The 15,889-nt window shown below is 44.2% G+C and overlaps 1 protein-coding gene across 1 annotated transcript; it reads left to right on the forward strand.

The window, feature by feature from the left end:
* On the forward strand, positions 1 to 15,889 carry haao (3-hydroxyanthranilate 3,4-dioxygenase). The gene is made up of 10 exons (XM_021580281.2): positions 1 to 248; positions 550 to 628; positions 1,584 to 1,667; positions 1,828 to 1,934; positions 3,425 to 3,514; positions 3,618 to 3,661; positions 14,008 to 14,153; positions 14,470 to 14,538; positions 14,706 to 14,788; positions 15,016 to 15,889. Exons 1-10 carry the CDS (start codon positions 160 to 162, stop codon positions 15,086 to 15,088), a joined length of 864 nt encoding a protein of 287 aa, XP_021435956.2. The 5' UTR covers positions 1 to 159; the 3' UTR covers positions 15,089 to 15,889.

Genomic DNA, 15,889 nt, shown 5'->3' on the forward strand with positions numbered 1-15,889 from the left:
GGAAATGTAAGCAACCTTTCACGATCATGCTGGACTCCTCCCCTAGCTATCCAATGGACTTCAACTCAATCAGACTCTGAAACAGGAGAGAAAACACACAGAACTAAGTGATTCAGCACACAATTTTCACAGTGACAATTTTGATATCGGTTTGCAATAATGACTGGGAAACCCCTTGTTGTGAACGTGGACAAATGGATTGCAGAGAATGAGAAGGCTTTTTTGCCACCGGTGTGCAATAAACTCATGTGAGTAGCAGCCTGGGCTGGTTTCATTCACACATAGTTTCAGTTTTAGTTGAACACTCTGGTGTCGCTAGATTTGTGCTGAATCACCAAATGAACTATAAAGGCTTTATACAGCATACATCATAGATGCTTCACAAATGTAGTAATTTAGTTATTATCATGTTGAGCTGTAACAAGTACTGTTTACCCCCTGACTATCTATTACTAGTCCAATAGTAATAATTTACACTATGTTGGCAAAGATTGACAAAGATAATGCATTTTGAGCATAGTGAATGCTTATATTATTTCTCTCCGCAAGGCATTTGTCACAGCTGAACATCATGTTTGTTGGAGGTCCCAACAGCAGAAAGGACTACCACATAGAGGAAGGGGAGGAGGTGAGAGAAAATGCCACTATTCACCTATCACATTGGCTAAATGCCGTGGAGTTTGTGTGACCGTTCATAGTTCAGAAAATGGTATTCAAAACCTAAGGTAGACATGCAATGTCCCTATCTGAAAGTAAGCAACAAATGCAAGGACACTACCATGCCATTTAGTTAGCAGTCACCTGGCCCTCTGTGATAATGCCCGAGATAAAGTTGAGTATATCCTCCAAACACCGGCTTCGAGGGCATTATCACTTTCATACAATGGGTCACCAACATATTCAAATTATGATTGACATATTTTCATTAAAAACGTTGTTTTTTTCCACGAGATATAGTCCCGACACAAATCTAAGGTTGCTACCCAAGCAGGCTGGTCGTTCGTTCTATTGGTTCAGTTGCCAGAGACGCGACCAAGTCGTTTAGTCTTTTTGTTCTGTGTCTAAATGTTCCATTTCCATACTGTCACATAAACTCAGTCAGTTCTTCCTACCATCATAGGGACAAATTCCACAAGAATGTTGCACTGTCACCTTTTGGTCAACACTATTTGCTCTGGCTATTTGTCTAGTTGAAGCCCAAAGTAAATTCCTGTTCATGTGTTTCTCTTTTTTTAAATCTTTGGTAGCACGAGAATGTCCCACTTTAAACAAACTACAATTTATAAAGGCTTTATATAGCATACATAAAGTCTTCATAAGTACGACATATAAGCTTCACAAATCATCTACAACCTTATCTCTTACTATGTAAAGGGTGACATAACAGCACAAAGCAAAGGATTGTAATTGCATTTTCAATAACATAATCTAGCCACTGGAGGTCAGCATAAACACATTAATGTCATAGTGAGGACTATTGGCTGTGATTTGAAGCTGAAGACATCCTGCATATCTTGTATCTGTACCTTTTCTAGTCCGTACTTTTCACTGTCATATCCTCTTCCTGTCTTATTTTTGTGCAGCTCTTTTACCAGGTGAAAGGGGACATGTGTCTGAAGTTGGTTGAGAATGGCAAACATAAGGATGTGCGTATCCGCGAGGGAGAGGTGAGAGAAATGGCAATCATTCCACGGTTCTCTTACTAAGCCCACTGTTTAACATAAGTGACAGTGCCATATCAAGCTATGCAGATTTGTTACATTAGTGTTTGTGTCATACACACCCCATGTCCTTCTGTGTCCTTCTGTGTCCTTCTGTGGTCCTCAGATGTTTCTGCTTCCAGCTCGAATCGCCCACTCCCCCCAGAGACAGGCTAACACTGTGGGGCTGGTGGTGGAGAGAAGGAGGCTTCAGTCAGAGACCGACTGTTTAAGGTACCACCATCCACCATGTCATCTTATCCTTTACGTATGTCTCACTCGTCTTACACATTCTTTATCCAGCTACAGTTGAAGTCGGAAGTTTACATACACCTTAGCCAAATACATTTAAACTCCGTTTTTCACCATTCCTGACATTTAATCCTAGTAAACATTCCCTGTCTAACCCTAACCCACACTTTTCAGTTCTGCATACAAATGTTCTATGGGATTGAGGTCAGGGCCTTGAGATGGCCACTCCAATGCATTGACTTTGTTGTCCTTAAGCCATTTTGCCACAACTTTGGAAGTATGCTTGGGGTCATTGTCCATTTGGAAGACCCATTTGCGACCAATCTTTAACTTCCTGACAGATGTCTTGAGATGTTGCTTCAATATATCCACATCATTTTCCTTTCTCATGAGGCCATCTATTTTGTGAAGTGCACTAGTCCCTCCTGCAGCAAAGCACCCCCACAACATGATGCTGCCACCCCAGTGCCCCACGGTTGGGATGGTGTTCTTCGGCTTGCAAGCGTCCCCCTTTTTCCTACATTATGGTCAAACAGTTATATTTTTGTTTCATCAGACCAGAGGACATTTCTCCAAAAAGTACATTTTTTGTCCCATGTGCAGTTGCTAACAGTAGTCTGGCTTTTTTTATGGTGGTTTTGGAGCAGTTATGTCAATATAGGACTCATTTTACTGTGGATATAGATACTTTTGTACCTGTTTCCTTCAGCATCTTCACAAGGTCCTGCTGTTGTTCTGGGATTGATTTGCACTTTTTGAAGCAAAGTACATTCATCTCCAGGAGACAGAACACGTCTCCTTCCTGAGCGGTATGACGGCTGCGTGGTCCCATGGTGTTTATACTTGCATACTATTGTTTGTACAGATGAACGTGGTACCTTCAGCCATTTGGACATTGCTCCAAAGGATGAACCAAACTCGCGGAGGTCTACAAATTATTTTCTGAGGCCTTGGCTGATTTCTTTTGATTTTCCCATGATGTCAAGCAAAGAGGCACTGGGTTTGAAGGTAGGCCTTTAAATTCATCAACAGTTACACCTCCAATTGACTCAAATGATGTCAATTAGCCTATCAGAAACTTAAAGCCATGATATAATTTTCTGGAATTTCCCAAGCTGTTTAAAGGCACAGTCAACTTAGTGCATGTGAACTTCTGACCCACTGGAATTGTGATACAGTGAATTATAAGTGAAATAATCTGTCTGTAAACGATTGTTGGAAAATGACTTGTCTCATGCACAAAGTAGATGTCCTAACCGACTTGTCAAAACTATAGTTTGTTAACAAGAAATGTGTGGTGTGGTTGAAAAACACGTTTTAATGACTCCAACCTGAGTGTTTGTAAACTTCTGACTTCAACTGTGCGTGCCTCACGTCCCCTTCTCCTTGACCCCCTTACAAGAGAGAGCACGAAAGAGGGCGAGAGGGGTGAGAGAGAAAGAGTATGAAAGCATGGCTCTTTTTGGTTTCAGGTACTATGTGGACAACACTTCAGACATCCTTTTTGAGAGATGGTTTAACTGTGAAAACCTGGGGACCCAGCTGGTGCCACTGATTCAAGAGTGAGACTTATATAATTGATTTTAGTCTGGCATGAAACATATCACTTTCCAATGGACATTAGTGCTCAGCAGTGTTATACTCAGCTGATGCTGTGTTTCTCAGGTTCTTTGCGTCGGAGCAGCACAGAACAGGCAAGCCAAACCCAGGTGAGTCCCCATCTCACAAAATTACACAATGGGAATGTTGAGCTTCAATAGGTTGACATCAGTTTGGCACACTCCTGACTGAAAATGCATTATGTCCTGATTTGCCCACCTTTTATTTTTGTGTGGTTTTACGTCGGGTCTGTAGATATTTTGCTGTGCTGGTGTATACCACTTCCCGGGAGCCCTGGGCAACTTTCATGGGGAAGGGGACCACAAAAAAACGTAACTCATCATAAACGGCCACAGTGGCTCGTGGATCTGAGTACCCCATGGGGGGAGAGAAGATTTTGCATTTTTATAACTCATTTCATGCAATTCTACTCAATTCTACTCAGTTAAGACCCCAACTGAGTCCTCCCCCAAATTAAAAAATAAATAAATAAATAATCTAAAAAATAAACTCAGCAAAAAAACGAAACGTCCTCACACTGTGCGTTTATTTTCAGCAAACTTAACATGTAAATATTTGTATGAACATAACAAGACTCAACAACTGAGACATAAACTGAACAAGTTCCACAGACATGTGATGAACAGAAATGGAATAATGTGTCCCTGAACAAAGGGGGGTCAAAATCAAAAGTATCTGGTGTGGCCACCAGCTGCATTAAGTACTGCAGTGCATCTCCTCATCATGGACAGAACCAGATTTGCCAGTTCTTGCTGTGAGATGTTACTCCACTCTTCCACCAAGCACCTATCCCTCACCCTCCAATCCAACAGGTTCCAGATGTGCTCAATGGGCTTGAGATGCGGGCTCTTCGCTGGCCATGACAGAACACTGACATTCCTGTCTTGCAGGAATCACACACAGAACGAGCAATATGGCTGGTGACATTGTCATGCTGGAGGGTCATGTCAGGATGAGCCTGCAGGATGGGTACCACAAGAGGGAGGAGGATGTCTTCCCTGTAACGCACAGCGTTGAGATTGCCTGCAATGACAACAAGCTCAATCCGATGATGCTGTGACACACCGCCCCAGACAATGACGGACCCTCAACCTCCAAATCGATTCCGCTCCAGAGTACAGGCCTCGGTGTAACGCTCATTCCTTCGACGATAAACGCAAATCCGACCATCACCCCTGGTGAGACAAAACCGTAACTCGCCAGGTCTTGGTAGATTTGCAGTGGTCTGATACTCCTTCCATTTCAATATGATCGCTTGCACAGTGCTCCTTGGGATGTTTAAAGCTTGGGAAATCTTTTTGTATCCAAATCCGGCTTTAAACTTCTTCACAACAGTATCTCGGACCTGCCTGGTGTGTTCCTTGTGCTTCATGATGCTCTCTGGGCTTTTAACGGATCTCTGAGACTATCACAGTGCAGGTGCATTTATACGGAGACTTGATTACACACAGGTGGATTGTATTTATCATCATTAGTCATTTAGGTCAACATTGGATCATTCAGAGATCCTCACTGAACTTCTGGAGAGAGTTTGCTGCACTGAAAGTTAATGGGCTGAATAATTTTGCACGCCCAATTTTTCAGTTTTTGATTTGTTAAAAAAGTTTGAAATATCCAATAAATGTTGTGTCCCACTTGTTGTTGATTCTTCACAATAAAATACAGTTTTATATCTTTATGTTTGAAGCCTGAAATGTGGCAAAAGGTCGCAAAGTTCAAGGGGGCCGAATACTTTCGCAAGGCACTGTATACAGTTCAATCGGAAACACACTACAATCCCAATACCAACACACCACATACAAAAACCCATGCCACACTATGGCCTGACCAAATAAATGAAGATAAACACAAAATGCTTTGACCAGGGCGTGACAGAACCCCCCCCCCCCCCCCCCCCCCCCCCCCCCCTAAGGTGCGGACTCCCGGACGCACATCAAAACAATAGGGAGGGTCCGGGTGGGCGTCTGACCATGGTGGCGGCTCCGGTGCGGGACTTGGACCCCACTCTATCAATGTCTTAGTCCCTCCTCCTCGCGTCCTAGGATAGTCCACCCTCGCCGCCGACCATGGCCTAGTAGTCCTCACCCAGAATCCCTCGGGACTGAGGGGCAGCTCGGGACTGAGGGGTAGCTCGGGACTGAGGGGTAGCTCGGGACTGAGGGGTAGCTCGGGACTGAGGGGTAGCTCAGCACTGAGGGGAAGCTCAGCACTGAGGGGAAGCTCAGCACTGAGGGGGAAGCCCAGCACTGAGAGGAAGCCCAGCACTGAGAGGAAGCTCAGCACTGAGAGGAAGCTCAGGCAGGTAGTTGGATCCGGCAGATCCTGGCTGACTGGTTGATCTGGAAGAGTCTGGTTGACTGGCAGATCTGGAAGAGTCTGGTTGACTGGCAGATCTGGAAGAGTCTGGTTGACTGGCAGATCTGGAAGAGTCTGGCTGACTGGCAGATCTGGAAGAGTCTGGCTGACTGGCAGCTCTGGCTGCTCCATGCTGACTGGCAGCTCTGGCTGCTCCATGCTGACTGGCGGCTCTGGCTGCTCCATGCTGACTGGCGGCTCTGGCTGCTCCATGCTGACTGGCGGCTCTGGCTGCTCCATGCTGACTGGCGGCTCTGGCTGCTCCATACAGACTGGTAGCTCTGGCGGCTCCTTGCAGACTGGCAGCTCTGGCTGCTCCATGCTGACTGGCAGCTCTGGCGGCCCCTTGCAGACTGGCAATTCTATGCAGACTGGCAGCTCTTTGCAGACTGGCAGCTCCTTGCAGACTGGCAGCTCCATGCAGACTGGCAGCTCCATGCAGACTGGCAGCTCCATGCAGACTGGCAGCTCCATGCAGACTGGAGACTCCGGCAGCGCTGTAGAGACAGAAGGCTCTGGCAGCGCTAAACAGGCGGGAGACTCTGGCAGCGCTGGAGAGGAGGAAGGCTCCAACTGCGCTGAACAGGCGGGAGACTCCGGCAGCGCTGTAGAGGAGGAAGGCTCTGACAGCACTAGATAGGCGGGAGACTCCGGCAGCGCTGGAGAGGAGGAAGGCTCAGGCAGCGCTGGACAGGCGAGGCGCACTGTAGGCCTGATGCGTGGTGCTGGCACTGGTGGTACTGGGCCGAGAACACGCACAGGAAGCCTGGTGCGGGGAGCTGCCACCGGAGGACTGGTGTGTGGAGGTGGCACAGGATGGACTGGACCGTGAAAGCGTACTGGAGAGCCTGAGAGCAGGGCTGGCACAGGACGTGCAAGGTTAGGGAGGTGCACAGGAGGCCTAGTGCGTGAGGCTGGCACAATCTTCACCAGCCGACTAACACGCACCTCAGGACGAGTATGGAGCGCTGACCCAGGTGCCATCAAATCCCCGACACGCTCCGTCGGACGAATATCGTACCGAAAGCACCAAACTAGCAACTCCCTCATAACTCTCTCCTCCACTTTCCCCATTGACTCCTTCACAGTCTCTGCTTCGCTCACCTCCAACACCGGCTCTGGTTCTGGTCTCCTCCTTGGCTCCTCACGATAAACAGTGGGAGTTTGCTCAGGTCTGAACCCTGACTCTGCCACACTCTCCCTGAGCCCCCCCCCCCCCCCTCCACTAAGCTACAATCCCAATACTAACACACCACATAAAAAAAAACATGCCACACCCTGGCCTGACCAAATAAATGAAGATAAACACAAAATACTTTGACCAGGGCGTGACAGAGTGATAGATGGGCAGATGATGATGAGCAGATGATGGTGTGTAAGTAGTGATACTGGTGTGCAAAAGAGCAGCAAAGTAAATAAAAACAATATGGGGATGAGTTAGGTAGATTGGGTGGGCTATTTACAGATGGACTATGTACAGCTGCAGCGATCATTTAGCTGCTCAGATAGCTGCTGTTTAAAGTTAGTGAGGGAAATGGAAGTCTCCAGCTTCAGCAATTTTTGCAATTCGTTCCAGTCACTGGCAGCAGAGAACTGGAAGGAAAGGCGGCCAAAGGAGGTGTTGGCTTTCGGGATGACCAGTGAGATATACCTGCTGGAGAGCGTGCTATGGGTGGGTGTTGTTATCGTGACCAATGAGCTGAAATAAGACGGAGCTTTACCTAGCATAGACTTATAGATGACCTGGAGCCAATGGGTCTGGCGACAAATATGTAGCGAGGGCCAGCTGACTAGAGCATTCAGGTCGCAGTGGTGGGTGGTATAAGGGGCTTTGGTAACAAAACAGATGGCACTGTGATATACTACATCCAATTTGCTGAGTAGAGTATTGTAAGCTATTTTATAGATGACTTCACCGAAGTCGAGGATTGGTATGATAGTCAGTTTTACTAGGGTAAGTTTGGTGGCGTGAGTGAAGGAGGCTTTGTTGCGAAATAGTAAGCCTATTCTAGATTTGATTTTGGATTGGAGATGTTTGATAGGAGTCTGGAAGGAGAGTTTACAGTCTAGTCAGACACCCAGGTATTTGTAGTTGTCCATGTATTGTAGGTCAAAACTGTCCAGAGTAGTGATGCTAGTCAGGCAGGCGGGTGCGGGCAGCGATCGGTTGAAAAGCCTGCATTTGGTTTTACTAGCGTTAAAGAGCAGTTGGAGGCCACGGAAGGAGTGTTGTATGGCATTGAAGCTAGTTTGGAGGTTAGTTAACACAGTGTCCAAAGAAGGGGCAGATGTATAGAGAATGGTGCCGTAGAGGTGGATCAGGGAATTACCCGCAGCAAGAACGACATCGTTGATATATACAGAGAAAAGAGTCGGCCCGAGAATTAAACCCTGTGGCACCCCCATAGAGACTGCCAGAGGTCCGGACAACTCCGATTTGACACACTGAACTCTATCAGAGAAGTAGTTGGTGAACCAGGCGAGGCAGTCATTTGAGAAACCAAGGCTATTGAGTCTGCCGATAAGAATACGGTGATTGACAGAGTCGAAAGTCTTGTCCAGGTCGATGAATGATGGCTGCACAGTACTGTCTTTTATCGGTGGCGGTTATGATATCGTTTAGTACCTTGAAAGTGGATGAGGTGCACCCATGACCAGCTCGGAAACCAGATTTCACAGCGGAGAAGGTACGGTGGGATTCGAAATGGTCATTGATCTGTTTATTAACGTGGCTTTCGAAGACTTTAGAAAGGCAGGGCAGGATGGATATAGATCTATAACAGTTTGGGTCTTGAGTGTCAACGCTTTTTGATGATGACCGCAGCAGCTTTCCAATCTTTAGGGATCTCGGACGATGCGAAAGAGAGGTTGAACAGACTGGTAATAGGGGTTGCAACAATGGCGGCTAATCATTTTAGAAAGAGAGGGTCCAGATTGTCTTGCCCAGCTGATTTGTAAGGGTTCAGATTTTGCAGCTCTTTCAGAACATCTGCTATCTGGATATGGGTGAAGGAGAAGCTGGGGAGGCTCTGGCAAGTAGCTGCGGGAGGTGCGGAGCTCATGGCCGGGGTTGGGGTAGCCAGGAGAAAAGCATGGCTAGCCGTAGAGAAATGGTTATTGAAATGTTCGATTATCATGGATTTATCGGTGGTGAACGTGTTACCTAGCCTCAGTGCAGTGGGCAGCTGGGAGGAGGTGCTCTTGTTCTCCATGGACTTTAAAGTGTGCCATAACATTTTGGCACACTTCAAGAGCTACAGGATGCACATTTCTGTTTGAAAAAGTTAGCTGACTGTGTGTAATGGTTTCTGACTTCTCTGAACAGTTGCATATCGCAGGGACTATTCGATGCTATTGCAGTCAGCCACAGGATGTTTTTGTGCTGGCCAAGGGCAGTCAGGTCTGGAGTGAACCAAGGGCTATATCTGTTCTTAGTTCTACCTTTTTTATAAGGGCATGCTTATTTAAAATGGTGAGGAAATGTGTATATATACTGTATATACAGTGCCTTGCGAAAGTATTCGGCCCCCTTGAACTTTGCGACCTTTTGCCACATTTCAGGCTTCAAACATAAAGATATAAAACTGTATTGTTTTGTGAAGAATCAACAACAAGTGGGACACAATCATGAAGTGGAACGACATTTATTGGATATTTCAAACTTTTTTAAACAAATCAAAAACTGAAAAATTGGGCGTGCAAAATTATTCAGCCCCTTTACTTTCAGTGCAGCAAACTCTCTCCAGAAGTTCAGTGAGGATCTCTGAATGATCCAATGTTGACCTAAATGACTAATGATGATAAATACAATCCACCGGTGTGTAATCAAGTCTCCGTATAAATGCACCTGCACTGTGATAGTCTCTGAGGTCCGTTAAAAGCGCAGAGAGCATCATGAAGAACAAGGAACACACCAGGCAGGTCCGAGATACTGTTGTGAAGAAGTTTAAAGCCGGATTTGGATACAAAAAGATTTCCCAAGCTTTAAACATCCCAAGGAGCACTGTGCAAGCGATAATATTGAAATGGAAGGAGAATCAGACCACTGCAAATCTACCAAGACCTGGCCGTCCCTCTAAACTTTCAGCTCATACAAGGAGAAGACTGATCAGAGATGCAGCCAAGAGGCCCATGATCACTCTGGATGAACTGCAGAGATCTACAGCTGAGGTGGGAGACTCTGTCCATAGGACAACAATCAGTCGTATATTGCACAAATCTGGCCTTTATGGAAGAGTGGCAAGAAGAAAGCCATTTCTTAAAGATATCCATAAAAAGTGTCGTTTAAAGTTTGCCACAAGCCACCTGGGAGACACACCAAACATGTGGAAGAAGGTGCTCTGGTCAGATGAAACCAAAATTGAACTTTTTGGCAACAATGCAAAACGTTATGTTTGGCGTAAAAGCAACACAGCTGAACACACCATCCCCACTGTCAAACATGGTGGTGGCAGCATCATGGTTTGGGCCTGCTTTTCTTCAGCAGGGACAGGGAAGATGGTTAAAATTGATGGGAAGATGGATGGAGCCAAATACAGGACCATTCTGGAAGAAAACCTGATGGAGTCTGCAAAAGACCTGAGACTGGGACGGAGATTTGTCTTCCAACAAGACAATGATCCAAAACATAAAGCAAAATCTACAATGGAATGGTTCAAAAATAAACATATCCAGGTGTTAGAATGGCCAAGTCAAAGTCCAGACCTGAATCCAATCGAGAATCTGTGGAAAGAACTGAAAACTGCTGTTCACAAATGCTCTCCATCCAACCTCACTGAGCTCGAGCTGTTTTACAAGGAGGAATGGAAAAAAATGTCAGTCTCTCGATGTGCAAAACTGATAGAGACATACCCCAAGTGACTTACAGCTGTAATCGCAGCAAAAGGTGGCGCTACAAAGTATTAACTTAAGGGGGCTGAATAATTTTGCACGCCCAATTTTTCAGTTTTTTATTTGTTAAAAAAGTTTGAAATATCCAATAAATGTCGTTCCACTTCATGATTGTGTCCCACTTGTTGTTGATTCTTCACAAAAAAATACAGTTTTAAATCTTTATGTTTGAAGCCTGAAATGTGGCAAAAGGTCGCAAAGTTCAAGGGGGCCGAATACTTTCGCAAGGCACTGTATACAGTTCAATCGGAAAGTATTCTGACCCATTCCCTTTTCTACATTTTGTTACGTTAATAGCCTTATTCTAAAAGGAATACACACAATCTACACACTATACCCCATAATGACAAAGCGAAAACAGGTTTTCCGAAATTTTTGCTAATTTATTAAAAAATTAAAAATCTGGCACAATCCCTATGGTGAAGCATGGTGGTGGCGGCGGCATCATGCTGTGGGGATGTTATTCAGCGGCAGGGACTACAAGACTTGTCAGGATCGAGGGAAATATGAACGGAGCAAAGTACAGAGAGCTTTCATGAAAACCTGCTCCAGAGAGCCCAGGACCTCAGACTGGGGTGGAGGTTCACCTTCCAACTGGACAACGTCCTGAAGCACACAGCCAAGACAACGCAGGAGTGTTTTCGTCTAAAAATTTCAAACAACATTTCTAATCCAACCTCAGGTACCCTAATATGTAAATAATCAATTAAATGTAAGACGAAATATACGGTGTTCAATATCGGAGAAAAAGAACGAGGAACGCGCACTCATTCACGCGTGCCAAAAGACTAGAGTCCTTCTTAGTGACACTTAGAAAGAATACGAATACTTCTTAATTTTTCAAAAAACAATCATGAAACAATTTATATAGACTGTTGACATCTAGTAGAAACCATAAGAACTGCAATCTGGGTCCTAAATAATAGACTTTCCCATAGAAAAGCATTGAAATTGCAATGACCTCAAAAATAAAATCCCTGGATGGATTGTCCTCGGGGTTTCGCCTGCCAAATCAGTTCTGTTATACCCACAGACAATATTTTAACAGTTTTAGAAACTTCAGAGTGTTGTTTATCCAATGCTTGCATATCCTAGCTTCTGGGCCTGAGTAACAGGCAGCTTACTTTTGGCACGTTTGTCAAAATACTGCATGAAGGTCAGTCAATCCGGAAAATGTCAAGAAAGTTTCAAGTGCAATCGCAAAAACCATCAAGCGCTATGATGAAACTGGCTCTCATGAGGACTGCCACAGGAAAGGAAGAGCCGGAGTTACCTCTGTTTAGAGGATAAGTTCATTGGAGTTACCATCCTCAGAAATTGCAGCCCAAATAAATTCTTAACAGAGTTGAAGTAACAGGCAGATCTCAACATCAATTGTTCAGAGGAGCCTGTGAATCATGAATCAGACCTTCATGGTCGAATTGCTACAAAGAAACCACAACTAAAGGACACCAATAAGAAGCAGAGACTTGCTTGGAATAATGTACATTAGACTGGTCAAAATCTATCCTTTGTTCTGAAGAGTCCACATTTGAGATTTTTGATTCCAACCGCTGTGTCTTTGTGAGATGCAGAGTAGGTGAACAGATGATCTCTGCATGTGTGGTTCCCACTGTGAAGCATGGTCAGTGATTTATTTAGAGTTCAAGGCACGCTTAACCATCCCATCTGGTTTGCGCTTAGTGGGACTATCATTTGTTTTTCAACAGGACAAAGACTCATCACACCTCCAGGCTGTGCAAGGGCTATTTGACTAAGAAGGATAATGATGTAATGATGCATCAGATGACCTGGTCTTCACAATCACCCAACCTCAACCCAATTTAGATGGTTTGGGATGAGTTGGACCGCAGATTGAAGGAAAAACAGCCATCAAGTGCTCAGCATATGTGGGAACTCCTTCAAGACTATTGGAAAAACTGGTTGAGAGAATGCCAAGAGTGTGCAAAGCTGTCATGAAGGCAATGTGTGGCTACTTTGAAGAATCTCAAATATAAAATGTTTGCCCACTTTTTTGGTTACTATATGATTCCATATGTGTTATTTCATAGTTTTGATGTCCAAACTTTTGACTGGTACTGTATATTTTTGGAGTGTGTGAAATTGGTCCGCAGGCCTACAAAAGTTTGCCAACTGTTGCCCATGTTGTGGAAATTCTAATCAATAATGAGGAGAGACAAGGTCAATTACCAATAATGATATTACTTTAATCAAATATTATTAATAAGGAAAGCATAGAGTAATTGCTCCCATAATGATCAGGCTGGTCGGCTCAAAACATCCAAGTGTTGTGGCGAGTAGCTCTGACATACGAAGAATACAAATGTATTTTATAGAAAAGATACACCCTTTTAGTCTTCATGAAAAACAACAGATGTATGGAATGGTTCACAAGGTGAAACTTGATATTTGAGAAAGGAGTATCCCGCAGCCAGATAGCATTTGCTATGTTGACTGTTCTTATTGTTCAGTCTGGCTCATAAGACGAGGCTCCGATCCCGTTCCCGGTACTTCATAGCACAGAAACACCAATTAATTCTATGGCATAAATAAATAGTCAACTCCAGATACTCCCATCTCATGCAAAACCCCTTCTTGACAACACGCCTTGACGAGCTCACTGAGGGGAGTGAGCCTCTAGGTCACCTACCCCAGGATAGGTGCAACATCAGAGATGACATACAATGGTTCCAGACACTATCCCACACATCTTGTCTCAGACATTATCTCCCCCAAGACCAAAGGAGGGAGTGACTGGTGCACAGACATTGTGGAGACAAGTAATTAGTTTCCCGTTAATCACACCATCACTTTACATGGTTTAGAATATGTAAAACATGTTTACATATGAAGACAATGTTCCCTCCTGTTCTCTTCTCTTTCTGATATTCTGCATAGCACCAGAGACATGTGAAAGACAAGCCTGACTTCACCCCTCTCTGGGCCTCAGGTGACTGAGCCCCAGCTGAGGGAGGAAGTGCAACTGCCAAACCCAGAGTCCAAAGGGATATATTCTAATAACAAGCATATCATATAAGCATATTATGAAGATAAGACGTCTTAATTATCTATGTTAACTAACTAATTCTGATTCTTCCGCTACACCCATCCCTGTCCTATGTGTTATCATTTTTTTTTTTGTGCTATCGTTGTATCACACTGAGATGCATTCCTGCCTCTGTTTGTCTAGATGAAGTCTTCAGACAGCCTCCCTTCCCCATGAACACCATGCATGTGATGACCCCCTTCCACTTTAGAGACTGGGTGGACAAACAGCAACCCTCACTGGCCAGTGGACGCCCCATAGACATGTTTGGGGGACAGTTTGAGACAGAGGTGACCCTGACATATCCCAATTATGACTTAGTTATTTTTCTGACCTTTCACATTGATTGAGACCTTTCAAAGCGATCAGTCTAGACTGAGCGCCCCACTGATTCAAACTCATGACTCGCTAATATTGAAAGTTGAATACATGTGGCTCATTTGTGTGTTGATTATGCTGCTCATTGTTGTAGTAGGAGGGAAGTGAGCTATAATTAAATTAGGATTGGTTTATCAGTTTAGTGAGTGTATAGATGATGATGGTGGTGGTGGTGAGGATGATGGTGATGGTGACTATAATGATGTTTCTTCTACTACTCTGTGACAGACCCTCCTGTATGGGCCCGGGCAGACAGAGGCTTGTGAACGAGAAACTGATGTCTGGATATGGCAGCAGGTATGTCTGCTATTACTGCTCTATTAGAGTATTTGCATTTCTTTCATGTTATCATGCCTTCAGTATTTATTTCGATTTGTGCTATTTCTCTCTCTTCCTTTGCATCTATCTGCTTCCCTCTGTCTATTTGCACTTTGTCTCACACTCACCCTCTCTTCCTCTATCAGGAGGGATCCTCCCATGTGACTCTGGATGGCCAAGAGTTCCCTCTATCCACAGGAGACAGTCTACTCATTCCTGGACACAGCCAGTGAGTGGGATGATGAGTATGATAATAAGAGAAGGAAAAAGACGATTGAGGGGATGTGTGCATGTTTGTGAATGACCCCAATAAATGGCCTTTGAGGAAAAATGTTGAATTCAAGCGACACAAAGAGAAGTTAGGCAACTGTCTATCAGATACAGTAGATGCTGTTATTTTGTGGTTCGATAGAGGAATCTGTTTGACTTTGTATTTGTCTGATTTCTATGCTGCAGGTACCAATGGAGTCGGGCTGAGGGGAGCGTTTCCCTGTTTGTTGCTCAGAACCCAGAGAGAAAGCGTGCATGACCTCTGATGACCCCACTCTCTTCTGTGACACACAAGGAAAAAGGAGGGTCAGCAAAAGAGATTGTATGCTCTTTTGCTACAGAGAGCATGATTATAACCCTGTCATAAATTACGTTGAAGAATAACTCTGCAATGAACTCAAAGATCAGATATCAAATCAAATCAAATCAAATTTGATTTGTCACATACACATGGTTAGCAGATGTTAATGCGAGTGTAGCGAAATGCTTGTGCTTCCAGTTCCGACAATGCAGTAATAACCAACAAGTAATCTAACTAACAATACCAAAACTACTGTCTTATACACAGTGTAAGGGGATAAAGAATATGTACATAAGGATATATGAATGAGTGATGGTACAGAGCAGCATAGGCAGGATACAGTAGATGGTGTCGAGTACAGTATATACATGAGGTGAGTATGTAAACAAAGTGGCATAGTTAAAGTGGCTAGTGATACATGTATTTCATAAGGATGCAGTCGATGATATAGAGATATGGAGAGGTAGAGTAAAACAGGGAGTAAAACTATTTGTTATTTTCAGAACAAATTATAATAGAACATCTTCACAAACGTAATTTAAATAATAAACTTGATTAAGTTGTAGTATACTTTCGGAATTATTTTGAAACTGAATTTAATTGAAACTGAATTGTACATTTGTAACTCGTTTCAGGAAACTAGTTATATGTTGCGCGTCACTAATTCACAGGAGATCAATTTGAATGTAAACTTTTTTTAATCAAAATGCGTTTTTTTTGGCAGAAATGCCTTCTGGAACATATAAACTTTCATGTGCC

This window comes from Oncorhynchus mykiss, chromosome 23, assembly GCF_013265735.2.
Source record: "Oncorhynchus mykiss isolate Arlee chromosome 23, USDA_OmykA_1.1, whole genome shotgun sequence".
Classification (NCBI taxonomy): Eukaryota; Metazoa; Chordata; class Actinopteri; order Salmoniformes; family Salmonidae; genus Oncorhynchus; species Oncorhynchus mykiss.

What these genes read in the sequence shown, in the direction of transcription:
- haao (XM_021580281.2), top strand. Translation starts at nt 160, where the DNA reads ATGACTGGGAAACCCCTTGTTGTGAACGTGGACAAATGGATTGCAGAG. An exon ending in TGCGTATCCGCGAGGGAGAG is followed by an intron (nt 1,668 to 1,827) that starts GTGAGAGAAATG and finishes TGTGGTCCTCAG; the next exon opens with ATGTTTCTGCTTCCAGCTCG. An exon ending in AACAGGCAAGCCAAACCCAG is followed by an intron (nt 3,662 to 14,007) that starts GTGAGTCCCCAT and finishes CTGTTTGTCTAG; the next exon opens with ATGAAGTCTTCAGACAGCCT.